This window comes from Microcaecilia unicolor, chromosome 10, assembly GCF_901765095.1.
Source record: "Microcaecilia unicolor chromosome 10, aMicUni1.1, whole genome shotgun sequence".
Taxonomy (NCBI): Eukaryota; Metazoa; Chordata; class Amphibia; order Gymnophiona; family Siphonopidae; genus Microcaecilia; species Microcaecilia unicolor.
The window spans coordinates 79,251,648-79,277,851 of record NC_044040.1 but is presented as its reverse complement, the minus strand read 5'-3'; the positions used below and the strand labels follow the sequence as shown (position 1 = coordinate 79,277,851).

The window sequence follows — 26,204 nt, the reverse complement described above, 5'->3', positions numbered from 1 at the left end:
ACCAAAATTAAAATTAATATGATTTCTCTGCCCAAGCTGCCTCAAAACCTTTTCCGGAGATGGGAAGGCGGTAGAACTAGAGGACATGAAATGAGATTGAAGGGGGGCAGACTCAAGAAAAATGTCAGGAAGTATTTTTTCACAGAGTGGTGGATGCTTGGAATGCCTTCCCGCGGGAGGTGGTGGAGATGAAAACGGTAACGGAATTCAAACATGCGTGGGATAAACATAAAGGAATCCTGTTCGGAAGGAAGGGATCCTCAGGAGCTTAGCGGAGATTGGATGGCAGAGGCGGGGCTGGTGGTTGGGAGGCGGGGTTAGTGCTGGGCAGACTTATACGGTCTGTGTCCTGAAAAAAACAGATACAAATCAAGGGGCTGGTGGTTGGGAGGCGGGGCTAGTGCTGGGCAGACTTATAGGGTCTGTGCCCTGAAAGAGACAGATAGATACACAAATCAAGGTAAGGTATACACAAAAGTAGCACATATGAGTTATCTTGTTGGGCAGACTGGATGGACCGTGCAGGTCTTTTTCTGTCGTCATCTACTATGTTACTATGTAAGTGAGATGAAACCAAAATGATACAGAACGATAACGTGGATAGTGCAACATTGATTTGCTTGCTTTGTTTTGAGTGAACGGGGATGACGGCTGTGCGGAGAAGAGGGAAAGGGAGAGTACCTTACTTGGCTTCTCTACTTGGGGAAACACATTCATTTGTTTAGAGGCCAATCAGAACTTGGATCGAAGTTCCCGGTTTCCAATGAACGTGCGACAAAATGATTCAGCCTATTAGAAGCAGGGCTGTGCGGTTGCGCATTAGCTGTGGTAGAGAGACGCGTGAGGTCAGGAGAACCAGCCAGGTGACATTCGGAGCGCTAGGGCCGATTCGAAGGTCGGAATGCGCCATGGCTTCTGTGACTGGTATTGGTAGTGGTGTGCGAGCAGGGATTCGGTTCCTCAAAGGCAGCGGTGGCATGAAAGGACCAGTTCAGGTCCGAAAGTGAGTATGAGGGAGATGCGATTCTGGTTACAGAATACTTTTATCGGTATATAGCCACGCCACGAGGATGCTCGGCCTTGATAACTGTTGCTCTTATTGCTGTGGGCTGTGCTCCATTTTCCTTTCGAAATGTATTTTATTAATTTGCTGAACCAGCTGTAACCTTTATCAGACAACTCCCGGTATAGAATGATGGCTATTTAGGAAGGGGAAATTGGATGTCAGTCTCCTCCTCCACCACAAGGAGGTTTAATAAACAGGAGTGAGCCAGCCTATGTAGTCCATTGTAAGCAAGGAAGCCAATTTTTACAGGCCGAGTTTCCCTTCCCAGTGCAGTCGTCATCCCCGTTTACTCAAAACAAAGCAAGCAAATCTATGAGCTGCTGCATCCACATTGTCGTTTTTTTTTATTGTTGGTCCATCTGTAACAAGTCTAAAGCTGTTTCAGTTGGATAGGCAGTACCTTAAAAGGGAAATGGGACTTGATAAATTCAAAGCGGTTTACATATATTCAGGAACTTATTTTGTACCAGGGGCAATGGAGGGCTAAGTGACTTGCCCAGAGTCACAAGGAGCTGCATTGGGAATCGAACTCAGTTCCCCAGGATCAACTTAATGATGACACCTTTAGCCAAAACGTTATCCAACCGAGGCCTCAATCCTTTTATTTATGCAGATGATGTCACGATTTATATGCTGTTTAAACATGACCTGACAGAAATCACTAAAGAACTTACAGCTTCCAAATTATGAACTCATGGGCTGATGCTTTCCAACTAAAACTTAATCCAGATAAAACACAATGTCTCATCCTCTCATCACAACACAACAAATACAAACCCACAATAATAAGTACCCAAAATTTTACCCTTCCTGTCTCAGACAATCTGAAAATCCTAGGAATCACAATTGACTGAAATCTTACACTAGAAAACCATGCGAAAACGTAACAAAGAAAATGTTTCACTCAATGTGGAAACTCAAAAGAATAAAACCTTTTTTCTAAGGGGAAATATTATGCAGACTGATACAATCAATTGTATTAAGCCAACTAGATTATTGCAATGCAATTTATGCCGGTTGCAAAGAACAAATTATTAAGAAACTCCAAACTGCACAAAACACGGCAGCCAGACTCATATTTGGCAAAACGAAATATGAAAACGCCAGACCCTTAAGAGAAAAACTACAGTGGCTTCCACTAAGAGAGCGCATTACATTCAAGGTCTGCACTCTGGTTCATAAGATCATACACGGTGAAGTTCCTGGTTATGTGTCAGACCTTATAGACTTACCAAAAAGGAACTCTACTAAATCATCACATACGTTCCTGAACCTTCACTACCCCAACTGCAGAGGAGTGAAATATAAATTAACATATGCATCTAGTTTCTCCTATATAGGTATGCAAATATGGAGTGAACTACGTAAATCAATAAAAACACACGAAATAAATAATTTCCGTAAATTATTGAAAACCAACCTTTTCAACAAAGCATACTGCAATAATCCACCCTAAATATCAGTTAATCAAAATTTTACACCGAATCTTCACTAAACATAATTCTGTACTTCCCGACTGTCCATACTAATCAATAAGATTGAAGTTTAATATTCCTGATTGTCCAAGTTAATCTATTCACGATTGAAGTTAATCCAACACCTTTATTTCTGATTATGAATAATGCACTTTCTGTAACTGTATCCCTAATTTTCTCTGCCTCCTTCACCTTAAATATGTGTTTCTCTTCGGAATTGGTGATCACCATTGTGCAAAATGTAAGCCACAATGAGCCTGCAAATAGGTGGGAAAATGTGGGATACAAATGCTACAAAAATATGTAAGCCGCACTGGACATGCTGTATGTGGGAAAGAGTGGGGTACAAATGTAATAAATACAAATAAATATGTAGATATAAATATCATGAAATAATTGAATATCACTAAAACAGCTTAAAAGTTATTATAGCTGCTAGAAATAGAAATTTTAAACTCTGTATTTTGTGCTCATTTTTCTACACTAAAAACTAAATAAATACACTATTTACAATACAGATGGCCAAATTTCAGTGAGGATATCCTGTTTCCTGATGGGGCTCATCTTAAATGTTGTTGTAATCTGCCTTGGGACGCCTGCTGTTATAAAGATGATGGAATATATTGAAATTAAATGGAAGTTGAATCAAACTCTCCTTTCATTGGGGCACATGTAATCACATCTTCATCTGTTTTGTAGAACTTTACCTTTTAGATACACAAATGGATTATTCTGTTCTTTGAGCATGTTTCAAGGATAAGTGGCTTATAAGTCAAAATAATAAAAATATTTTCTGTCAACCAGCTCTCTCATTTGTGGAAACATAACTAAACGGGCTAAGCCCCTAATGCAGCCCATTGGTTTTCTTATATTTTGTTCTTGTGATGTCTCATACTGTACCAAAACTGGAAATACAGTGAGACAGAATAATAGAATTCAGTAACATCCAAAACTTATCTTTTATGTTTTAATCATCTTTATTAAAAGCAAAACATGTTGGTTGATAAGCTTCATACAGAACAAGAAAAAAAAGTAAACCATCCAACATGGTACAATAAAAACTTTTACTTTTACCCCAAGAACCCTTCCCCTCCCATACTCCTGTCCCTCCCTATAAGCCCACCTGACTGTTTCCACCCACCAAAATAACACAACAGATGTACAGATCAGTAGAACTCAAAGCATTTCATAACAAGTAAAGTCATAAATAACACAGTTTATACCAAATTGTTTAACCACACTTTGGTTTTGCCTTCGGGTTTAATAAGCAATATACCATGTGCATGTAAGGTCTAGATAAATGTAACCAATCTATTTTTAAGTCATATGCCCTAAATATGTAATGCTTGGTAGCAAAAATGAAACAGTGATGGAATATTCACATAGGCAGCCAACAGATTTTTTTTCCACTGAAAATAATCAACTTTGTATAAATTTGGTGATTAATACTGCGCTGCTTGCTATTTTGTATTTTCATGGTGTATTGTTTGCCTGCAAAATAAAATCGCACTTGCAGATATTTTTCTGACACGGCTTTAATTAACGAAAGCTACCATAAGAGGCAGACACGGTTGTATAATTAACACTATAATTTTATTTTTATTTGGGTAATGACTGAGACAAATGCTATTAAAAATTATATTACAAAGCATGAAGTTGACTTGGTTAACTTCTGCTGTATATCAACCAGTAGTAAATAATAGTAATAAACAATATTAAGTGCATTTGTATAAAATGTCACTTCATTCTTCAAAACAGAAGGCGCAAGTTCTGACAAACCATCTAGGCACAGATAAAAAGAAAGCTTTCAAATGCTCCCAGGTTTCAACCAAATACATATTAAATGTGGGATATGAATGTCGTAAATAGAAACTCTGAATGTTAAGCACCTGATTCTCATAACATGATGTCTGTTTTAGTGGCCCATTACCAGGAGAAATAAAATCTCTGCATGAATATAACACTAGGGTGTTCCTGTAACCAGCCTCTCCAACTGATCACTGATTAAGATTTATAAGAAATTACTACTCTACCTATGAAAAGTTATCCAGTTTTTATACTTCCTCTGTGTACATCTGTATGCTGCACAAGTTGGCATGTTTGAAAATATAAGTGAGATTAAATAAAAATGCTACCAACAATAAAGAATGACAACGTAGATGCAGCAGCTCATAGATTTGCTTGCTTTGTTTGAGTATACGGGGATGAGGGCTGTGAGAGGAAGGGAAAACTCAGTGACCTAATTGGTTTTAGCGTTTTGATGTCACTTCATCTCCTTTCTATTAAACCTCCTTGCTTCACCACCATACATGTTTTCTTTTTCTCTCATTCTCAGAAAAGGACCAGACAACTGCAGTTGGATGCAGAAAAACTGATCCGTATAGCGCTATGACAGTTGAATGCAGTGCAACTTGCAGGAATTTGTTCCTGGGTCTTGCAGACATCAGTGATTTTCCTGCTCCTTAATCGCTCACTTGATAAGGCTTTTTTTTTTGTTCTATATAAGATGAGATTTCTTTTTTTTAATTTTTTTTTAATTGAAAGATATTCTTTTATATTAAGCAGTACAATTATTTGCATTGCACTGTTGATTCTGGTGGCGGTTGTATCCTGGCTGCCCCAGATGTAGGATGTGTTGCTTTTGAATTGTGCTTAGCTCCGATTCTTTACTTTCTTTCCAGTGGTAGTGGAGATGTTCACATAACACCACGATACAGACAGTTTCCTGAATTGACCAAGTCTCAGGTGAGACAGGCCCATTTTCTCAGCGGTTTCATGTGGTTTTGGATCCTTTGGCATTTTTGGCACAATTCAGAAGCAGTTTTGGTAAGTTTTTGAACACAGCATGGGGGTTAAAGGGAGTGGTTAGAAACCTGATGACTGAAAGATTGCTGTAAAAATTAATTTTAAGTGATAATAAAATACTGCAGAGCAACTCAAACTGTGAGTCAGGTCTAGGCTGGCAGAGGAGGAGTATGTGGGCCAAGATATTGCTTTGAACTGGCCAATCAGCAGGGTGGACAAGAATGCAGGGTTCATATTTGTCTGTGGCCAGCCAGCCCAACCTGCTGCTGCCCCATACTCGCTCCTGGTCTCCTACAGTTCCTTAGGAGATTGCAGAATTCCTCAGCTAGGGTTGGATTTTGTTACCCTGGCCATAAAATCATGGTAGACTTAGAGCCCAGAATGTTAACAAATATTCTCAGAGGACAAGAAAGCTTACATTTTCACAAGTGGGTAGATGATCCTGCGTTGCCCGGGTTGGTAGAATACCATAGAAAAGGAAGAGAGCTTTCTGTAGCACGAGCAGCTCTCCAACGCGCATGCGTGAGTGCTTTCATGCCCGCAGCGTGACCGTGCCTCTCAGTTTTGTGTTCTCCATGTGAGAAGTGGCGGTTCTTTTCATTGCTCCTCACAACGCCCGGGAGAGAGCTACTTTTTTTGTGCCTTTTGGCAGTGGTTTTTGTTTCCGCTTCCTTTCTTTTTTTTCTCATTATTAAAAAAAAAAAAAAAGAGTCCCTTACATTTCTTAGCTTTTGGCCCGCGTTTAAGTTTCTTTTGTTTTTCAGCGTGGGCCGCTTTTAGGCCTGCTCGGACGGGTCTCTTTTTTTTTTTTTTTGCCGTTTTCCCTCTTTTTCAGGCACAATTGCGACTTTTAATTTTTGCCAAAGCCATTTTTCCTTCCATGTCATTGAAGACTCCCAATGGCTTCAAACGTTGTACCTGGTGCAACTGGACCATATCGGGTATTGACACACATTTCTTGGTGTATTCAGTGCCTCGGGCCCGACCATAGCCTGGCAAATTGTGTCTCTTGTCTTCCTATGAAGAAAAGGACCTAAATTTCCTGAGAGGCTCATCGCGAGAAACGTTTTGGAGCCTAGTCCGGTTCTTCAACATCAGCATCGAGATCGTCGATGTCGAGTGAGGTATCGGGAGTCGAGATAGGAATGGCTGATGCGAGACCCTGAGTCACTGGGAGTAGTGAGGCATCGAGTGGGTCTCCACTTGCCTCGAAGTCTCCTGCTTATCTCTGCGGTCAAAAGTCTATTTTCATCACTCCACACTATCAAACTAAAGTCACAGTAAGAAAATTCTCTTTTTAAAATCAATCCTCCCTTGGCCTGTAAGTTTTTATACCATTTTGGAGCCTGAACCAAAGTCTCAGACCTTGGCTGCCAAATAACTATACACTATGCAGGCACCGTTGGATTTAACGTCATCCTCGTTGGCACCGAGGAGCTTGGGTGAGGTGCATCGGGCAAAGGTCGAGAAGCATTGTCACCGATCTCCTTCGACGCACGGTGCTGGGAGCTCCAGGATGCTGAGGGACTCGGCACCCGAGAAGCATCAATGCCGGGAGGATCGGTCCCCTTCCATTCAAGAGGTGCTGATGCATACACCTCCCAGCAGCCGGGGTCCTGCTCCCGCACCCCAGGTGATTTGGCAACCTGAGCTCCAGTCGACCCCTCAGCCTTTACTGATGGCTTGTCTCGATGAGCGATCCTCAACGTCGAGGTAGGCCCGGTCTCGGACATCCCTCAGGGAAGTGCTGTCCGATACTGAAGAAAAACGGTCATGGGAATCAGAGAAGGTTCCCTGGTACTCCGATGAGTCCTGTGAGATCCCTTCTGAGCCTTCTCCTCCACCTGAGAGGAGACTGTCTCCACCAGAGAGCCTCTCCTTCACCTCCTTTGTTTTGTACTGGAAATGGCTGAGGCCATTCCATTCCCCATAGAAGTGGAGGATGAGCCCAGGGCTCTAGGATGCCCGAGGTCCTGGATTACACCTCTCCACCTAAGAAGGCAGTGACGTCTCCTCTCCATGAGATACTCAAGGCAGTCCTCGTCAGGAACTAGGCATCCCCTCTGTCTGTCCCTGTGGTCCCTAAGAAGATTGACACCCAATGTCGGATCGATGGAGAACCTGATTTGGTGAGGTCTCTGTTACCCCACAACTCCATGGTGGTGGATGCCGCTCTCAAAAAGGCCAGAAGTACTAGGGACTGTGCCTCGGCTCCCCCACACAGAGAAGCTAGAATCCTGGACTCTTTTGAGTGAAAGATGTATCAGGCTGCTATGCTCATTGCCCGTATATAGTCTTACCAGCTCTTCACGAGCGTTTACTTGCAGAATTCGGTGGGGCAGCTGTCAGACTTGGTCAGTGTGCTCCCTCTGGAGCAGGCTGAGCCGTTTCACCAGTTGGTCAAGCAGCAGAAGGCATATTGACGGTTTTTGGCCAGGGGCACTTCTTACACTTTTGACGTGGCATCCACAGTCTCTGCCCAAGGTATAGCAATTCGCAGACTCTCATGGCTGCGTGTTTCTGACCTCGACAATTCGGTCCAGCAGAATGGCGGATGCCCCTTTCCGGGGAGAAGGTCGATGAGGTTGCTGACCAGATCAAGAAGCACACTTCTATGTTTTCTCTCCCGCTGGGTGTCTTCTGCTACTGCCTCCTCATCCAGGAGATATTTTGGTAGGTCGCGGAGTGCTTCTATTCCTATTCTAGGCGTAGGTATACTCCTGCGGCTCGCCAGCCTGCTCAGGCTCAGCCCCAACCCCAGCGAGCTTGTTCTCGTCAACAGCATTCGCCCAAGGTCTCTGCTGCTCCCCAGCAAAAGCAAGGGACGAGCTTTAGACTGGCTCCAGCAGAGCATAGCTGCGATCAAAGTGTCCGTTCCGGATGACTTACCAGTTGGGGGGAGGTTAAAATGTTTTCACCAAAGATGGCCTTTCATAACCTCCAACTGGTGGGTTCTTCAAGTAGTCCATCTCAGATACACCCTCAATTTGGTTTCCAAACCTCCAAATTGCCCACCGAGATCTCATTCTTTCAGCTCTCAGCACAGGCAGGTACTTGCAGAGGAACTCTCTGCCCTTCTAAAGGCCCATGCGGTCAAACCCGTTCCACCATGGGGAGGAAGGGCAGGGATTTTATTCCAAGTACTTCCTTGTGCAGAAAGACAGGGGGGATTGCGTCCCATCCTAGACCTAAGGGACATGAATAAATTCCTAGTCCGAGAGGATGGTTTCCCTGGGCACCCTTCTTCCCATGATTCAGGAAAACGATTGACTATGCTCTCTGGACTTGAAGGATGCATACATTCAGCATCCCGATACTTCCAGCTCACAGGCAGTATCTTCGGTTTCGGCTGGGAGCACATCACTTTCAATACCGTGCGTTTCCTTTTGGTCTTGTGTCAGCCCCCAGGATTTTTACAAAATGTCTAGCGGTAATCGCAGCATCGCAATGCAGACTGTTCCATTATCTCGACAATTGGCTGCTGAAGAGCACTTCGGAGGAGGTGCTCAGGAGTCCATACGAATGACTATTTGGGTGCTGGAGCTACTAGGGTTTGTTGTAAATTACCCCAAGGCCCATCTCCATCCAGGCTCAACAATTGGAATTCATAGGAGCCCTGTTCGATATCAGAACTGTCTGGGCATACCTTCCAGAGACGCGTGCAGACAACCTTCTCTCCCTTATGTCCGAGGTTCGGATGTCGCAGCAGGTCATAGCTCGGCAGATGTTGAGATTACTGGGCCACCTGGCTTTCACAGTCTGTTACTCCCATGACACAACTCCACATGAGGTCTGCTCAGTGGACCCTGGCTTCCCAGTGGTTTCAAGCCACGGACAGCCTAGAGGATGTCATCCAAGTGTCCTTGGAGTTTGTGTGCTCTTTTCAATGGTGGACAATTCGACCCAATTTGACCTTGGGACTTCCATTCCAAATTCCTCAGCCGAAGACGGTTCTGATGACAGATGCGTCTCTCCTAGATTGGGGAGCTCATATAGATGGTATTCACACCCAAGGAGCTTGGTCCCTCCAGGAAACGAGTCTTCAGATTAGAGAGCTGCACGGGAACGGGGTTCCCGCGGGGATGGAAGCAGCTCTGCGGGGTTCCCATGGGGATGGAGGCAGTTCCTGTGGGGTTCCCGCGGGGATGGAAGCAGTTCTGCGGTCTTCTCGTAGAAGTGTAAGCTGCACCTGCACCAGCCTCTCATCTACAGAATACCAATTTCTTTGAGTGCTGTCTTCTCCTCCTCTTCTTCTTCCTTGCTTTAACAGCACAAATGTGGAAAGTCTTCCATTAAGGAGGTGGTAGAGTCACGAATGATGATGGAATTCAAAAAGGCATGGGATGAACACAGAGGATCTCTAATTAGAAAATGGAAGTTATATAAAACCTAACCTTAAATGGCTGCATGTGTGTGGATGTATCAAGTGACGCTGAGATGGCGACTCTGGCTGTGATGAACTAGGGCTGATACCTGGCAGACTTGTATGGTCTGTGGCTCATACATGGCAGTCTGGTTTAGGATGGGCTGGAAAGGGCTTAGACAGCAACTTCAGTGGCTGCAACATGAGGACAGTGCTGGACAGACTTTTACGGTCTGTGTCCCACAAATGAGAAGACGAATAGACTGGAGTGAGCTTCAACGGCAACTCCAGTAGTTGGAACATAAGGATAGGGCCAGATAGACTTCTGTGGTCTTTGTTCCAGAAACACGAAAGAAAGACCATAATCAAGTATATAATATCACACGCGTTGATTTAATGATGAATTGATCGTGAGTGTGACTATTGGCAGAGTGGATGGACCGTTCAGGTCTATTTGCTGTCACTTATTATGTTACTATTAATCCTCTTTGCTACCAGGCTGGTGCACAGACCTCAGCTCTGACACAGGCACGAGAATCAGATGTCACCTGACCTACTGGCGCGTGCATGTGGCAACCTCTCAGCACACAGTGCAAGTGAATCGGAGACAAGTCTTACATGTGCGCACCAGAGTGTTCCAACTTCCGTTCCTTCCTTGCCTACAGTGCTGTGGCTCAAATCCAGAGAGAGACTGAGGGAGCTGACTGGAATTTTCTTTTATGTACCATTAAATTCTTACAGTGATGGGTGGAGATGGGTTAAATTCTTGCAGGGACGGGTGGGGATGGGTTAAATTCTTGCGGGGACGGGTTGGGCTGGGTTAAATGTTTGCGGGGATGGGTAAGATTCCAGCGGGGACAGGCGGGGATGGGTAAGATTTCTGTCCCCGTGCAACTCTCTACTTCAGATCAATCTCCTGGAGCTCCGAGCAATCTGGAATGCTCTAAAGGCTTTCAGAGAGTGGCTGTCCCACCAGATTATTCTAATTCAAACAGACAATCAGGTTGTGATGTATTACATCAACAAGCAGGGGTGCACCAGATCTTGCCCTCTGTGTCAGGAAGCCATCCAGATATGGCTATGGTTGCACTGTTACAGCATATTTCTCCAAGCCACCTATCTTGCGGGCGTAAACAATGACCTGACTGACAGGCTGAGTAGGATAATGCAGCCACGAGTGGTCTCTCAATATAAGCATAACACAGAGGATCTTCCAAGTGTGGGGCACCCCCTCGGTGGATCTTTTTTGCCACTCGGCTCAATCACAAGGTCCCTCAGTTCTGTCACAGGCTTCAGACCCACGACAGACTAGCATCAGATGCTTTTCTCCTTCATTGGGGGACATGCGTTCTGTATGCGTATCCTCTGATGCCTCTAGTGGGAAAGACCTTGTTGAAACTCAAGCAAGACTGCAGAACCATGATTATAATCGCGCCCTATTGGTCACAACATTTTTGGTTCCCTCTTCTTCTGGAATTGTCCTTCGAAGAACTGTGGAGATTGGAGTTTTTTCCGACCCTCATCACGCAGAATGAGGGGTCGTTTGTACATCCCAACCTCCAGTCTCTGGCTCTTATGCTGATGACTCCCAAATCTACCTTTCTACCCCTGATATCTCACCTTGCATCCAAACCAAAGTTTCAGCGTGCTTGTCTGACATTGCTGTCTGGATGTCTCAACGCCACCTGAAATTAAATATGATCAAAACCGAGCTTCTCATTTTCCCACCCAAACCCACCTCCCCGCTCCCCCCGTTTTCTATTTCTGTTGATGGCTTTCTCATTCTCCCTGTCTCCTCAGCTCGAAACATAGTAACATAACATAGTAGATGACGGCAGAAAAAGACCTGCATGGTCCATCTAGTCTGCCCAAGATAAACTCGTATCTTGAATTTGTCCCTGTCTTTTTCAGGGCACAGACCGTATAAGTCTGCCCAGCAGTATTTCCCGCCTCCCAACCACCAGTCCCGTCTCCCATCACCGGCTCTGGTACAGACCGTATAAGTCTGCCCTCCCCTATCCTAGCCTCCCAACCACCAACCCCTCTTCCCCCCACCTGCTCCGCCACCCAATTTCAGCTAAGCTTCTTAGCATGGTGGTTATGGTTGTTATGCATTCTTGTTTTGTTATGGATTTTATAGTTAGGTCTTTCCAGTTAGAGGTGGGGGCATCATCTACCTGAAAGGAGTACAGGGATTTTGTTCCATTCATTGAAATGAGGCAGCTTGTATCCCAGTTATCCATACCTTGGAGTTATCTTTGACTCTCCTCTCTCCTTCTCTGCTCATATCCAGCAGATTGCCAAGACCTGTCGTTTTTCTTTACAACATCCGTAAAATCCGCCCCTTTCTTTCTGAGCACTCTACCAAAACCCTCATCCACACCCTTGTCACCTCTTGTTTGGACTACTGCAATCTGCTTCTTGCTGGCCTCCCACTTAGTCACCTCTCCCCTCTCCAGTCGGTTCAAAACTCTGCTGCCCGTCTCGTCTTCCGCCAGGGTTGCTTTACTCATACTACCCCTCTCCTCATGTCGCTTCACTGGCTCCCTATCCGTTTTTGCATCCTGTTCAAACTTCTTCTACTAACCTATAAATGTACTCACTCTGCTGCTCCCCAGTATCTCTCCACACTCGTTCTTCCCTACACCCCTTCCTGTGCACTCCGTTCCCTGGATAAATCCTTCTTATCTGTTCCCTTCTCAGCTACTGCCAACTCCAGACTTCGCTCCTTCTGTCTTGCTGCGCCCTATGCCTGGAATAGACTTCCTGAGCCCCTACGTCTTGCCCCATCCTTGACCATCTTTAAATCTAGATTGAAAGCCCACCTCTTTAACATTGCTTTTGACTCGTAACCACTTGTATCCACTCGCCTCCACCTACCCTCCTCTCCTCTTTCTTCTGCACATTAATTGATTTGTTTGCTTCATTTTTTGTCTACTAGATTGTAAGCTCTTTGAGCAGGGACTGTCTTTCTTCTATGTTTGTGCAGCACTGCGTATGCTTTGTAGCGCTATAGAAATGCTAAATAGTAGTAGTAGTAGTAGTCATGGCCTGGATGTTGAGAGCCTAGAATTTGCTTCCTTGGGTCTTTCGGAAGGTGTCTCCCGGGTCTTTCTGGCTTCCAGGAAAGATTCCACTAAGAGGTGTTTTTTTTTTTTTTTTTAAATGGAGGAGGTTTGCCATCTGGTGTAACAGCAAGGCCATTGATCCCCTTTCTTGTCCTACATAGACCCTGCTTGAATACCTTCTACACTTATCAGAGTCTGGTCTTAAGCCCAACTCCATAAGGGTTCACCTTAGTGCAATTAGTGCTTATCATCAACATGTAGAACGTAAGCCTATCTCTGGACAGCTTTTAGTTGCTCGCTTTATGAGAGGCTTTCTTTTGTCGAAGCCCCCCTGTCAAACCTTCACCAGTCTCATGGGATCTCAACGTCGTTCTCATCCAGCTGATGAGAGCTCCTTTTGAGCCACTGAATTCCTGCCATCTGAAGTACTTGACCTGGAAGGTTGTTTTCTTGGTGGCTGTTACTTCAGCTTGTAGGGCCAGTGAGCTTCAGGCCTTAGTAGTAGATGCACCTTATACTAAGTTTTATCACAACAGAGTAGTCCTCCACACGCACTCCAAGTTCCTGCCGAAGGTGGTGTCGGAGTTCCATCTGAACCAGTCAATTGTCTTTCCAACACTCTTTCCCCATCCTCATGCCCATCCGGTGTTACAAGAAATTATTTATTTTGGGGAAAATAGCTCTAGAGCAACTCGCCTCTCTTTATAATTTAAGAGCAGGTGCTGTATTTATAAGTTTTAGGATATTAATTTCTCCACCAATCACCAAAAGTGATAATTGCAATAAATTAAGTATATATAAAAGATACCATATACTCAGAACACAAAGAGACCGTATTTAGCTTCAAAAAGGTTGATTTAATATACAATTGCACACGAGAGGTAGGTTTTAAAAAGGATCTTAGAACAGAGAATTTGTGCATAAAATAGAACAAAGTAGCAGGTCTAGATCAAAAGTTATATTACTTACAAGTCCTTGTTACACAGTATGAACAGCATTAGGTAAGCACATGTTTGCAGGACAGGAACAGGGCTTCTGCAGTAAGTGGATCATCTGAGTTGCTTGCAGTTGAAGAGAATCTGAGTTGCTTGCAGTTGAAGAGAATCTGACTCTTGGGAAACAGCTTGTCCTTTTATACCTTGCAAGCTGCAGGAGGATATGCCATGTGGATCTTTGTCCTGGTTTCCACATGACCCTTGGGCATTTGCAAAGCATTGTGGTATCTTGGTCTCATGTCTGCACACGACCCCTGAGTCTTGGTCTCATGTCTTATGACATCATGAGACTTACAGGGCTTCCTGCTCAGTCTCTGGAGCAGATACACATTACAAGTCCTTCCTTTCTGCACATGTCTGAAAGCTGATGGGAGGGGCAGGTATACCTTTGACAAGCAAATGTCCTGTTTATGGTTTCCCCTCTGAAGTCTTTGTCTTCAATGGGCTCTTCACACCTTTCCCACCTGTCTGTCTCCTTGCATCCTCTGGTTAGGTTCAATCTTTGTTGTGTTGATCAGAGGAATAGAGTCAATTTAAAACTTTAAAGCAGTCTTAAGTCTTTTGTTTAAGGAATGAGAAAAGGCAAGGTGAGGTCCCTGCCACTGCAGCAGTACCTTTGTCTTGTAAATATTCCCCAAAGGGAGAGGGAAGAGGGCTTTTGGAATGAAAGCCAGTTCTGCTAAAAGCTGCACAAATATATATATATATATATATATATATATATATATATGTATCTGATCCAACACAACATCATGCTACACATTTAATTCTGATGATTGGCTTATACCATAACACCGGCAAAAGCAGCTTGCACATCTTGGACTGCAGGATAGCACTGGCCTTTTACATGGAGCAGGCGAAGCCCTTCAGACAGTCCTCTTAGTTGTTTGTTTCTTTTGATCTCAACTGGAGGGGAGTCGCCATCGGTTAGTGCACCATTTGCAGTTGACTAGCAGATTGCATTTCCTTCGCTTATGCCCTTGCTGGGCTGACTTTGGAGGGTCATGTTGTGGCTCATAATGTTAGAGCCATGGCTGCGGTGGTAGCCCATTGAAGTCAGCCTCCACTGAAGAGATTTGCAAAGCTGTGACGTGGTCTTCAGTCCACATATTTTACATCTCACTACTGCCTTGATCAGGATACCTGACGTGACAGTAGGTTTGTGCAGTCAGTGTTGCAGAATCTGTTTGGGGTCTAGAATCCAACTCCACCCGCCTAGTCCCGTTTTGTTTTGTTCCAGGCTGCACCCTCATCTAGTATATAGTTTCAGTTTAATCTGCATTAAGTCCTTGCCATTGTGAGACCCAATTGACCACTGTTTGTTTTCGGTGAGCCTGAGTTCTAGGGATTCCCCACATGTGAGAATGTAAGCCTGCTTGTCTTCGGAGAAAGCAGAGATACTTACCTGTAGCAGGTATTCTACGAGGACAGCAGGCTTCACGTTCTCACAATCCCGTCCACCTCTTCTTGGAATTGTTTTTTCTTCACTTTTTATTTCATTTTTTGCTTTTATATTAAACTGAGAGGCGCAGTTGCTCTGCGGGTGGGAAGGCACTCACGCGTGCGCATTGGAGCTCTGCTTGTGCTCCAGAAAGCTCTTGTCCTTTTCTTTGGTATTCTACCGACCAGGGCAACACGTGATTGTTTACCTACTTGTGAGATTGTGAAGCCTGTTGTCCTTGGAGAATACCTGCTACCGGTAAATATCTTCGCTTTACTGTCCCCTCTTACTTTTTCTGCCTCCTGTTCTTAACCCTTTCCCATGTCTTTTGGTATACTGTACCTGAATAACTTATTAAATGTTTTTGTGTTTGTATTTTTAGGGTCATTTCCCCTATCCAGACTCCTCTAAATGGACAGATGAAGAGCTGGGAATTCCGCCAGATGATGAAGACTAATTTCCAAGGTCTGTTGTTCTATTTGTATGTAGGTGGTGTCATATTTGGAAGCTCATTCACTGGTTTGAATCGGGCTTATGGACTCTTAAGAAGTAGCTATGTGCTTCTGGGTAATTGGGCTATATCTACACATTTCAGATGCTTTTCACAGTGCAATTACATAATGCATCACTTCAAGTAAGTAATGCTTTGCTTCCTGTGCAAAGGGTGAGGATGGAAAATATGGAGCCCTTAGTAAAGGGATGGGCAGTCTGTGCAAAAGAGCCCAGTTTGGCTCTTCTTTAAACAGACTATGCTCTTTCCTTCTTGTCACCACAGAAATTGTACAGTACTGTGGAGGACATAGCAGCAACATTGAGGACCATTGAAAAGGTATTACATCCTGCTCTAGCTCCTCCTCTCTTATCTTCCAGTGCAGCCCGTGGGAAGAGGAGAGAGCAGAGGTAACTGATGTAGGTTACTTATTTATGCTGTTTTCATTTATATTTTTATTTATTGGGACTTATTAACCACCTTTTCTATGAAGAGATTCACCCAAGGTGGTGTACAATAGGTACAGTTTAACATCAAACTTACAATTTTGTTAACAGTAAAATGAACAAGTATAAACAAAAATACAATGAGAAGAAAACTTGAAAACAGCAATTTGAAACCATGAAACAGGATCGAAAATGTACATATTTAACAGAACTGAAGTTCAAATACCAGAGATTTAATACAATGTGAGCATAATAGTAATGGAATATCTAATAAGCACACAATTAGAACATTCAAATAGCATTGCTATGATACTAATGCTTTTCTACAATACAGCTTACTATATAGCTGAGGGACCAAATGCAGATATATAAATGGGGACAAGATATGTGGTACAGAGTCGGTTGGGATAAACAGATGGGTGGCTAAACTCTAGGCAAGTTCTTTGTACAATTGATCAAGATATAAGGAACTGGTCTAAGTGTGTGTAGCAAGCTAGTCCAGGTGTAGAATTGGTGTATATTTGGTCACCCTATGTATTAAAGGCTTGGGAGAAAAGCCAGGCTTTTACCTGCTTCTTGAAGTAGAGATAGTCTCGAGTTATATGTAGCCCCTCTGGGAGTAAATTCCAGAGTATGGGGCTACTCCTGAGAAGGCTCACTGGGTGGGTATCACATCGTACAATTTCTTTTGATAAGGGGACAGATAGTGATGATTGAGAGCATCTTAGAGGTCTCAAAGGTGTGTAAAGGGCTAACTTATTTTTTAAGTACTCTGGCCCATTAATGAGGGCCTTGAAAATCAAACATAGAGTTTTAAATTTAGCCCTCTAAAGGTACTGGTAGCCAGTGTAGGTTTTGCAGGAAGGGTGTGATGAGGTCATGCCATTTGTGGCCCTCTATTTATATGGATCTTTGTATTGTTCTTAATATGATATGTATGTGTACTTGTAACCTGCCTTTATCATTGGAAAGTATGGGCTATAAGTCAGTTTAATATTAATAATTTTTCTGCTCTTTTCCCTCTTGTTCCCCAACCAGCAGCATTAGCATGCAGGAAAGGCAGAGACAGAACCCTCCCCCATCCTATCCATTTCCAGTTGCACCTACTGCCTAGAGTAGAGGGCTCTTGTCCAAAGACTCCAGACCCAACATGTCACTTTCCTGACAGGACCTGATATTCAGCTGACAGTAGGTGAAGGAAGAGAACTACCTGGAGCTCCTTTCAGTCTATAGTGGTTTGTGGAGAGGGGAATAAATCCTGACAGGGGGTGAGAAGAGAAAGGGATTAATGCCGGAGGTGAATGTTTTGGTGATGCAAGAAGGGGTGTATGTTTTCGGAGGGGAGTATAATAAGGGTAAATGCTGGTGGGGGGGGGGGGAGGGAATGGTACGAAAAGGGGTGAGTTTTGGGAGAGATGACAAACCAGAAATTGAATGTTGTGAGAAAGAGTGAATGTTTTGAGGAGGAGTGAATATTGTTACCTGCCATGTGTTCTGCAGCTTGTGCATGAGACCAGTGCTAGGATGGGTGGGATAGAAATAAGGCCATGTGAGAAAGGTGGTCGTTGTTTGTGAAATAGAGTGGTCTGAAGGGAGCATAAGGGAGCCTGGGATAGGGTTGGAAGGGTTTGAAAGGTCTGTTAGCAAGACACTAGATGGATGCTAGTTCCAGAGTTGGAGACATATGAAAGACAGCCAGAGGTGATATTGGGGGGGGGGGGGGGGGGGGGGGGGGGTGAGGGGAGCAAATAGGTTTCAGGGTGTGAATAGAGCAGAAGTAGTGATGTTGTGTTTGGAGGAGGGTGACAGTTAGAGGTGGTGATGTGAGAGTGGGACGGTAACAGGTAGAAATAATAAAGGAGGGGGAAGTATGAGTCAGAGATGGTAACAGGAAAGGGTGAAAGGGCATGCTAGACATACAAACACGGGGTGGTGAGGAGTTAGGTGTGCAAGATACAGAAGGGGTAATGGCAGAGTGAGAGTGAGGGTACTGAAAGGAGGAAGAGACAGGAGGAGTTAAAGCAGAAGGAGATACTGGTACTCTGCAGATTGTAGTGAGAAAGAGGAGAGGTGGGAGAAGAGGAAAATGTTGAGAATTAGAGGGGGTACTAGTACTGAGCAGAGGATGAGGAGAGAGGGGAGGCAAAGTATCATAAAGGATGTGGAGGGAGCTATTATGCTACGACTGTGTCCCCATCATTTTACTTGTTGGATATGCTGTGTTCCTTCCGTAAAACAAGAGTACCAAATACCCAATTCTTGCTCTCTTCTCATAAAAAAAAAAAAAAAGTGGAAATGACCAAAGTAACTTTCTTCACGGGTGACTGTGATCTCTGTCATATCCTCAGTCTTTCACTATCCACTTCAGCTATTCCGGATGCCTTCATCCATGCCGTAGTTACACTACTCCTCAAAAATCCCTCATTGGACCTTACCTGCCCTTCCAACTATCGCCCCCATCTCCATCCTCCCTTTCTTATTTAAGCTACTTGAATGTGCTGTTCACTGCAAAGGCTTAATGTGAACTCAGGCCTGTAGTACTAGATCTATGGTGGTTGCCATGGACCCCAGGACTTGCATGTAGTACTATGCTTGAGGAGAATTTTTTGAGTCAAAAGCAACCTGATCAGAGACTGCAATTCACACACGTGTTTCAGGAGAAATACCATTCGTAACCCAGTGCTGAATCTCACTCCAACCTAGACTATTGATAAATCTTGCTCCAATCTATGGAGCATAGGTAAAGAATTATGACTGCACAGTGCCCTTATAGGGGCAAAGCACACAACTCTTTAGCTTCTGTCTCCATCCGCTCATCAATGAGCATAACCCACAGGTTTTGGACTGGTCTGGTAAGGATGCCAAGGAAACCCTTTTTGTCAATTAAGACTGGAGTACAAAAACAAAACAAAACCACACACACACACAATGTATGTGTGTGTGTGTGTGTGGGGGGGGGGGGTTAATACAATAGTGGTTGCGTATAAAGGCACCAGGAGTGTACAGTAGCCTGGGAGGCAAATCTCTTGTTTACCTGGGCATAAAAGCACTTACTAGGTCTCTGTGGCACACATTGCCAGGGTTCAGAATACCCAGGCAGACTTCTTTGCCAGGCATTCTAGGTCCAGAGAGTGGGAGCTGTCTTCCGCAGCCTTCGTGGTGGTAACAAACAAGTGGGGAACTCCTCGGATCTCATTGTAACAAAAACAAACACCAAAGTTGCACATCTTTTTTTTTTTTTTTTTTTTTTCAGTCATCACATAGAACACAGTCTGAGGGTTTGGACATGTTGTTACAGCCTTATCCTCCAAAGGAACCATCACAGTATTTCCCTTATCCATTTGTCCTGGTTAGATTGTAAGCTCTGTTGAGCAGGGACTGTCTCTTCATGTTCGCGTGTACAGTGCTGCATACATCTAGTAGCACTATAGAAATAATACGTAGTAGTAGAAATAGTGGCTTCCAGGGTTAGGCAGAGTGATTCAGAGAATTTTGTCACACCCTAGTAAAGTAATTCTGATAGCACCAGACTGGCCCAGAAGACCTTGGTTTGCCAACCAAGACACTAATAAAGACAGATCTTTAATCTTCTGCAGGGACTAGTATTCATAGAAGATCTGGCTCCTTTTTGTCTTGTGATTTGATTCTTGTGAGGTTGTGTTTGAGGCACAGGGCAGGTGATTTCCACTTTGCTTCAGGCTAGGAAATTTTCCATCTCCACAGCATTAGCGAGGATCTTTCCGGTGTTTGAATCTTGGTGTAATAATATATTGATGCTCGTTCGGCATCTATAGCTCACAACCTGGCCTTTTTTCAGGACAGGCTACAATGGAGGTTGATCCTGCAACCTTTGAAGGTTGCGGTGGCAGTTTTACCTTGCTTCTAGGGGTGCTGAGAAAAGTCCTTATTAGCGGCTCATCTTGATATAGTTTGATTCCTCTGGAGTGTTTGTTGTAGTTTATTGCGATTTGCTAAACCACTCTAGCTCCCAGTGCAGAGCAGAGTGGTGTACAGGCTAAAAATACATTAAAAAAAGGAATAGGAACTCCATAAAAAGATAGGAAAGGTATTCATTCACTTAAAGAGGACAAAAACACAGGGAGCACTAACACACAGGGGAGAGCTAAAATTGAGAGAAACTGTACACTCTAGTTGGTACTGCTGTTTATACTATCTCACCAAAGGTTTTCCTGAATGGAGCCTGAATTTAGTTCTCAAGGTGTTAGGACTACCTGCTTTTGAACCTGCTAAAGGGAGTAATTTTGAAAGATCTCACTCGGACTAGTATTTTTGCTAGCTAATTCTTCAACTCACAGAGTGTTACAGGCCTTTATCATTCAGGGATCTGTTTACTGATGCTGAAGTTTCCATCGCAATGGTTCTCTTCTTCCTTACTGAGGGGTAGTGTTAGTTAGATAAATTAAGTACTATTAGTAATTTCTATAGTGCTACTAGACGTACACAGAGCTGTTCACATAATGCAGGTACTTTCTCTGTCCCTAATGGGCTCACAATCTAAGGTGTTTTTTGTACCTGAGGCAGTGGAGGGCTAAGTGACTAGTCCAAGGTCACAAGAAGCTGCAGTGGGACTTGAATGCATAAGTATTTTGGGTAGAATTAAGTTCTTGCAACTACTTCCAGTATGTTGGTCTACTGTGCTCCTTTAGGGCAGAGCATACAAGTCTTATAGTCTGCTTTCATCTGTTGGTCGATAGGTGTAGTCCACAGGTTCTGGACTGATCTGGTAGGACTAAAGGAAAGAAACTTTTAATAGATAAGACTAATTTTGATTGTCTAACAATATGTATGTCTGGGTAAAACTTTGTGAACCCTTTACCCAATTCAGTGGAGCACTTCTAGTACGTAGTTCCAAGGTCTGTGCCTCCCATTTACTTTCGGTGTGCTTGCAAACAACTGGGTTCTGTGCTTTTTGGCAACTTTTGTAAGAACTGTGGAGGCAGGTGGGAGGCCGCCAAAAAACCTGTTTGTGTTCATGGTTTTTTTTTTGTGACTTTTGTAAAACAACTCTGGAGGCAGGCAGGAGGCCATTAATAAAACAAACAAAAAATAGCCATCGAGGACTACTGCGTTGTCATTTGCAAACAAGTTCTGCATATAAACTCGGCATCCTCAGGCGGCATGTTGCCATCACACATAATTCCGACATGCGCAGTAACAGTGCGTGTACAAATAGTGCTTCCCTGTAAGTAACAATATCTGTTGACCATTCTCTCACATACCAAACTCATCTCTAATGTTTGAGGGCATCTTTGCATGAACGGTTTACTTCAGGTCTTGCACCAAATTTCAGTAGGGTTTAGGTTAGGACTTTTGACTTGGCCTATTCAAAACACAAAATATCGTTGTGATTTTATGGATGATTTTCTGGTTTGCTGTTGAGGTGATCTTGGTAAAACTACAAAAACAAGTATAAAAAATATTAAAGTAGAGGAAAATTCAATAGGCACTAGCAAAATCTTCACAAAAGAATAAATTAATCATTCTAATTCTAAATTGAGAAAATTTATGTCCTCATAATATTGAGATGAGATCAGCACCAGCAATATCAAACATCTCCTGAATTTTTTTTATTCATTGCATAGATCATTTTAAAGTGTCCATAAAGAAAAGAAATCATTAAATGAAAAGATACTTCAAAAGCAATTGCAGAGTTTTGTTGTAATCAGTACAATAGAAGAATAACAGTAAAACACTTATTTTAATTTGTGGTCCAAGTGCAAGAATGTAATTTTTAAAAAACCTTTCTGGGATTTTATGATTTAAGTTGATTTTAAAAATGATTCATGCAATGATTAAAAATTTCATGATGATTAATGCACTTATACTGGTGTCAAAGGTGGAATCGTGATTTACAGTATATTTTATGTGCTATGTAAGGGGCCCTTTTACTAAGCTGTGGTAGGCACTAATGCATGTTTATTGTATGGTAAAGTGCACTACATCAGTGTGTGTTTGGGCATCCCGCGATAGTTTTGGGATCTGCACGTGAGCCCTAACCGCCTACAAAATAGGTGACAGTGAGGGCTCATGTGGTAATTGGGAAATTACTGTGTGGCCATTAATGAGGGAAACAGGAAATGCGGCTATTTTACAGCCGAGCTAAAAGTGGCTTCAGCATGTGGGGAAGCCCAAGCGCTAGCCATAGCACAGGCCACTTTTTAATGCAGCTTAGTAAAAGTGCCCTTTAATGTCCGTGGCTTCAATTTAGCCATGATTTCTGCTCATAATGTCCAAACTCCCCCCCCCCCCCACACCATCTTGCAGCTATAATGAAACAGAAAAAACATCAGGATTTCCTGTTTGATTATGACTGTGAGATGGACATTTTTGCACTGAAAACATCCAAAATGAATAGCCATTTTCCAAAGTGAAACGTCCCACTTTAGAAGGACATACAAACTAGAAATCTGAACTTCTGTCTGGCATTTTCAAATATATGACCACACAGATGTCCCTGCAGAACAGAGGAGAGTTGCCTAGTGATTTGTGCAATGGACTGTAAACCAAGGGGGACAGGTTCAAACCCCATTAACTTCCCAACAAAAAAATAATTGTGATCCCCACAGGACATGTAAAATGCCTACTGTATCTGAATATACACCACTTCAGTAGCCTTCAGGCTTAAAGGTGTCTTGTATTTAGGTACAGTGGATATTTTCTGTTTCACTGGAAGGCTCAGAATTATTTAAAAAAAAAAAAAAAACAACAACAAAAAGTTGAGGTGGGATTTGAATCTGGGTCCCTTGGTTCACAGTCCACTGCACTAACCACTAGGCTACTTCTCTGACTTGCTTACTGTTCAGAACAGCCGTAATACCTGCAGTTGTCACAGAGCCTGGTTTTCCTTTCCAGTTCTTCTTTCAGCGGAGAGGGGACAACAACCAGTGAGGCATTAATGAGGAGTGCTTTAATCCCTCTAGTGGTCAGCTGCTCAATTAGAACAACTTTTTGTAACCTGGTCCTGACTGAAAAATGGTCTAGAAATGTTCTCCTTTTTAGACATGGATGTTTCTTCCTATGTGAAAATCCCCGTTGGACATCTTACTTTTGGATCCTCTCTAGTCTCATCCAGAACACACCCGCTACATGCCCCCTTGCTATTCGGATGAACTGGAGTGTGAAACATCCAAATTCTGACTTTCTAAAATTAGGATTTGGCTGTTTTTAGCAGATGGATAGTTTTTTTTTTTTTTTTTTAGTTATTTTAAGATGTCCTTCTGCTTTGAAAATGTGCACACTAGTATTTTAGAAAGACTCATAGGAAAGAATAGACACCTGCTTGGCTTTCATATGTTATAAAATTACCCTTTGCTCATTTGTCTGTACAGGGTTACATTAAACTATTTTCTTTATAGGTCCTCTGAAATTTGTTTAGACCATGGAATCTGAAGTGAGTGATTCATGGAAGGAATCCCTCAAGGATCACATTGTTTAAACAGTTCTACATTCCTCAAAGGCAATGTGAGAGAACTGATCAAGTTGTTGCTGCCCAAGGATGTGCTGCTAGTTACTGGGCGAAGGGTTCACATACTTTTCACCCAAACGTGGATACTTATTAAATCTTTTTATATTGAGCAATCAAAATATATCCTTTTTGTTTGAGTTATTTATGCATTGGAGTTGATCTTTCTGTCATCAGGGTTCAAGTGGAGTGAAAATTGTGATCCCCTTAGGATGGTCTGTATTTTAGCACATCTTGGCACAGTATGTATTCAGTAGTGGTAGGACAGCTGTACTCTTGTCAGAGAACGGTGCGTGCCTCTGCACATCACACTAGGTATTGATTTCCAAGAAAATAAGAGAAGGGAGTGTTTGAATGGAGGGAACAGAAGTTGGTGCTAGAATGGTAAGCGTGTGTGTGGGCTGTACCAGAGTAGCTGTGGAGGAGGAAGACCCTGATGTGAGCAGGCTGTGCCGTGCTGGAGGTCATGCTGTTCGTGGGCTTGTCCTGCACCATAGGGGGAAGAAGGCTCAGTCTTTATCACTGTGCAATAGGTGGAGAAGAAGCTCTTTTGAAGGGAGTGAGCGTGCTTAGGTTGGAGTTAGGTCAAGTTAGGGAGGGGCGAATTAGCAGAGACAAGGAGAGTTAGGGAGGGGTGAGAGGAGGAGAGAAATGGGCTTCTTTGAATTTAACCAGGTCTCTGCTAGTCATCTATCTATGTAGTAGAAGTGTTTGCCTCATCTGTGTAAGTTTCCACTGCAGTGGTGGACTAGCCATGTGCCCTATTGCCTCGCTTACACACCATGCACATTGACTCTGTTAGGACAGCTGGCTGGGGAGAGGGCCCAAAGTGAAGCAGTTGTGCACACCTAAGAGATTATAAAAGTTTGCCAGGCAATGCAATAGAACATACTGAAAAGAGTGTGGGTGGGGTGGGGTGGGGGTGGTGGTGAGGTGGAGGCAAGTTGGAGACCAGCTTGTTGCTGCAGTTACTGCTGCTTCTCTGTACTGGAATCTCAGAACTGCAAGTGGATGAATAGCCTGCATATTGTGGAAATTTTCCATGTGTCCTGTTAGTTTAGCTGCTTAACTGCTTTTTAAAACATTTAGCCATTTTCTGTGCAGCTAAATTTTGGCTCTAGAAGTCATATAGCCAAAGAGTTCAGGTGTTTGGTGGAGGCAGACTTAGGGGCACTAGTGGTGATTAGGGCTGGTCTTAGGCAGGGGCAACAGGGGCGATCACACAGGGCCATGCACTCCTAGGGGCCCCGCATCCCTGGCACATCTGTCTCTTTCAGAACACCTCCCTGCTCCATGGCTTAATGTGCATCCATGTTTCAGTAGATAGTGGCAGGCAGCGGCAACGATTTTCATATCCCACTGGCCGCTGAATCCAGAGCCTCCTCGCTGCTGTGTCCTGCCCTTGTGGAAGTAGGAAGTGACATCAAAAGGGGGCGGGAGTCAGACGCAGCGGCGAGGAGGCTGTCTGGGTTCAGTGGCTGTTGGGATATGAAAATCGCTGCTGCTTTTTACTGCAACGTAGTGGATGCATGTTAAGGTATGGAGTTGAGTGGCTTGTATTTTTTTTTAATAGATTTAAAAAACCGTGTTCACGGGTGAGACTAAGTAAGGGAGGGCTATGTGGGGGTCAGGGGAAGAGGGCCCCACAATTGCTAAGACCAGCCCTGGTGGTGATAGCTGTTGGACTCGTAACTTATCAGTCTTAGACCGCGCAAATAGCAGGTACAAAGTTAAATGGATAACTTGCACAAATAAAATTAAACGAGTATTTTCTGCAATCCCATTTGGACAGATAGGATAAAAAAGAGTGTGTTTCAAGTGGAGTGGAGGAGTGGCCTAGTGGTTAGGGTGGTGGACTTTGGTCCTGAGGAACTGAGTTCGATTCCCACTTCAGGCACAGGCAGCTCCTTGTGACTCTGGGCAAGTCACTTAACCCTCCATTGCCCCATGTAAGCCGCATTGAGCCTGCCATGAGTGGGAAAGTGCAGGGTACAAATGTAACAAAAAAAAAAATGGATAAGTTTATATCCTTGGTGCTGAAAATTGACATGCTTGAATTTTTAATCTTAAATTTTGTTTCTTAAATTGTATGTTAAAAGGGGAAACACTTGCTTTATTCTCCTATCCAATCCAAGCCAACCATTCAATACTTACATGTTACACTTAGTACTGGTCTCTGCTGAACTGTTTGTGTTCATTATCATCTGTTTTGTTCTAGTGCATTCATTTTATTTTTCCTTTTTCCACAGGTTCAGCAGCGCCATCTCCTGGATAAGACTGTGGTTCAAGCAGATTTCCAATAGATATATTACTGTGTAAATAAAGTTAGAAAATAACAAATGATTGTGTTGATGTGAATTAGTAGATGCAAGTAAATAAGCAATAAGGCAAACTAGACGGGGGAATGCCTTGGGCAGCTTTTTCTTTACCTAAATGAACCATTCTTTTTTATTTTGTTAAATATTTTATTTCAGTAGTCATACATCCTCCATTTTATGGCACCCTGTAAAGCAAAACAGCACAATCAATATTTAACAGTAATTTTTATTTTAATTATCTGTGGTGGTCTAAT

General features: G+C 43.4%; 1 protein-coding gene across 1 annotated transcript; it reads left to right on the top strand.

Moving 5' to 3' along the window:
• Positions 1–818: 818 nt before the first annotated feature.
• On the top strand, positions 819–25,972 carry NDUFB2 (NADH:ubiquinone oxidoreductase subunit B2). Its single transcript, XM_030216527.1, has 4 exons — positions 819–1,003; positions 5,223–5,367; positions 15,596–15,678; positions 25,882–25,972. Exons 1-3 carry the CDS (start codon positions 909–911, stop codon positions 15,668–15,670), a joined length of 315 nt encoding a protein of 104 aa, XP_030072387.1. The 5' UTR covers positions 819–908; the 3' UTR covers positions 15,671–15,678; positions 25,882–25,972.
• The last annotated feature ends 232 nt before the right edge of the window (positions 25,973–26,204 follow it).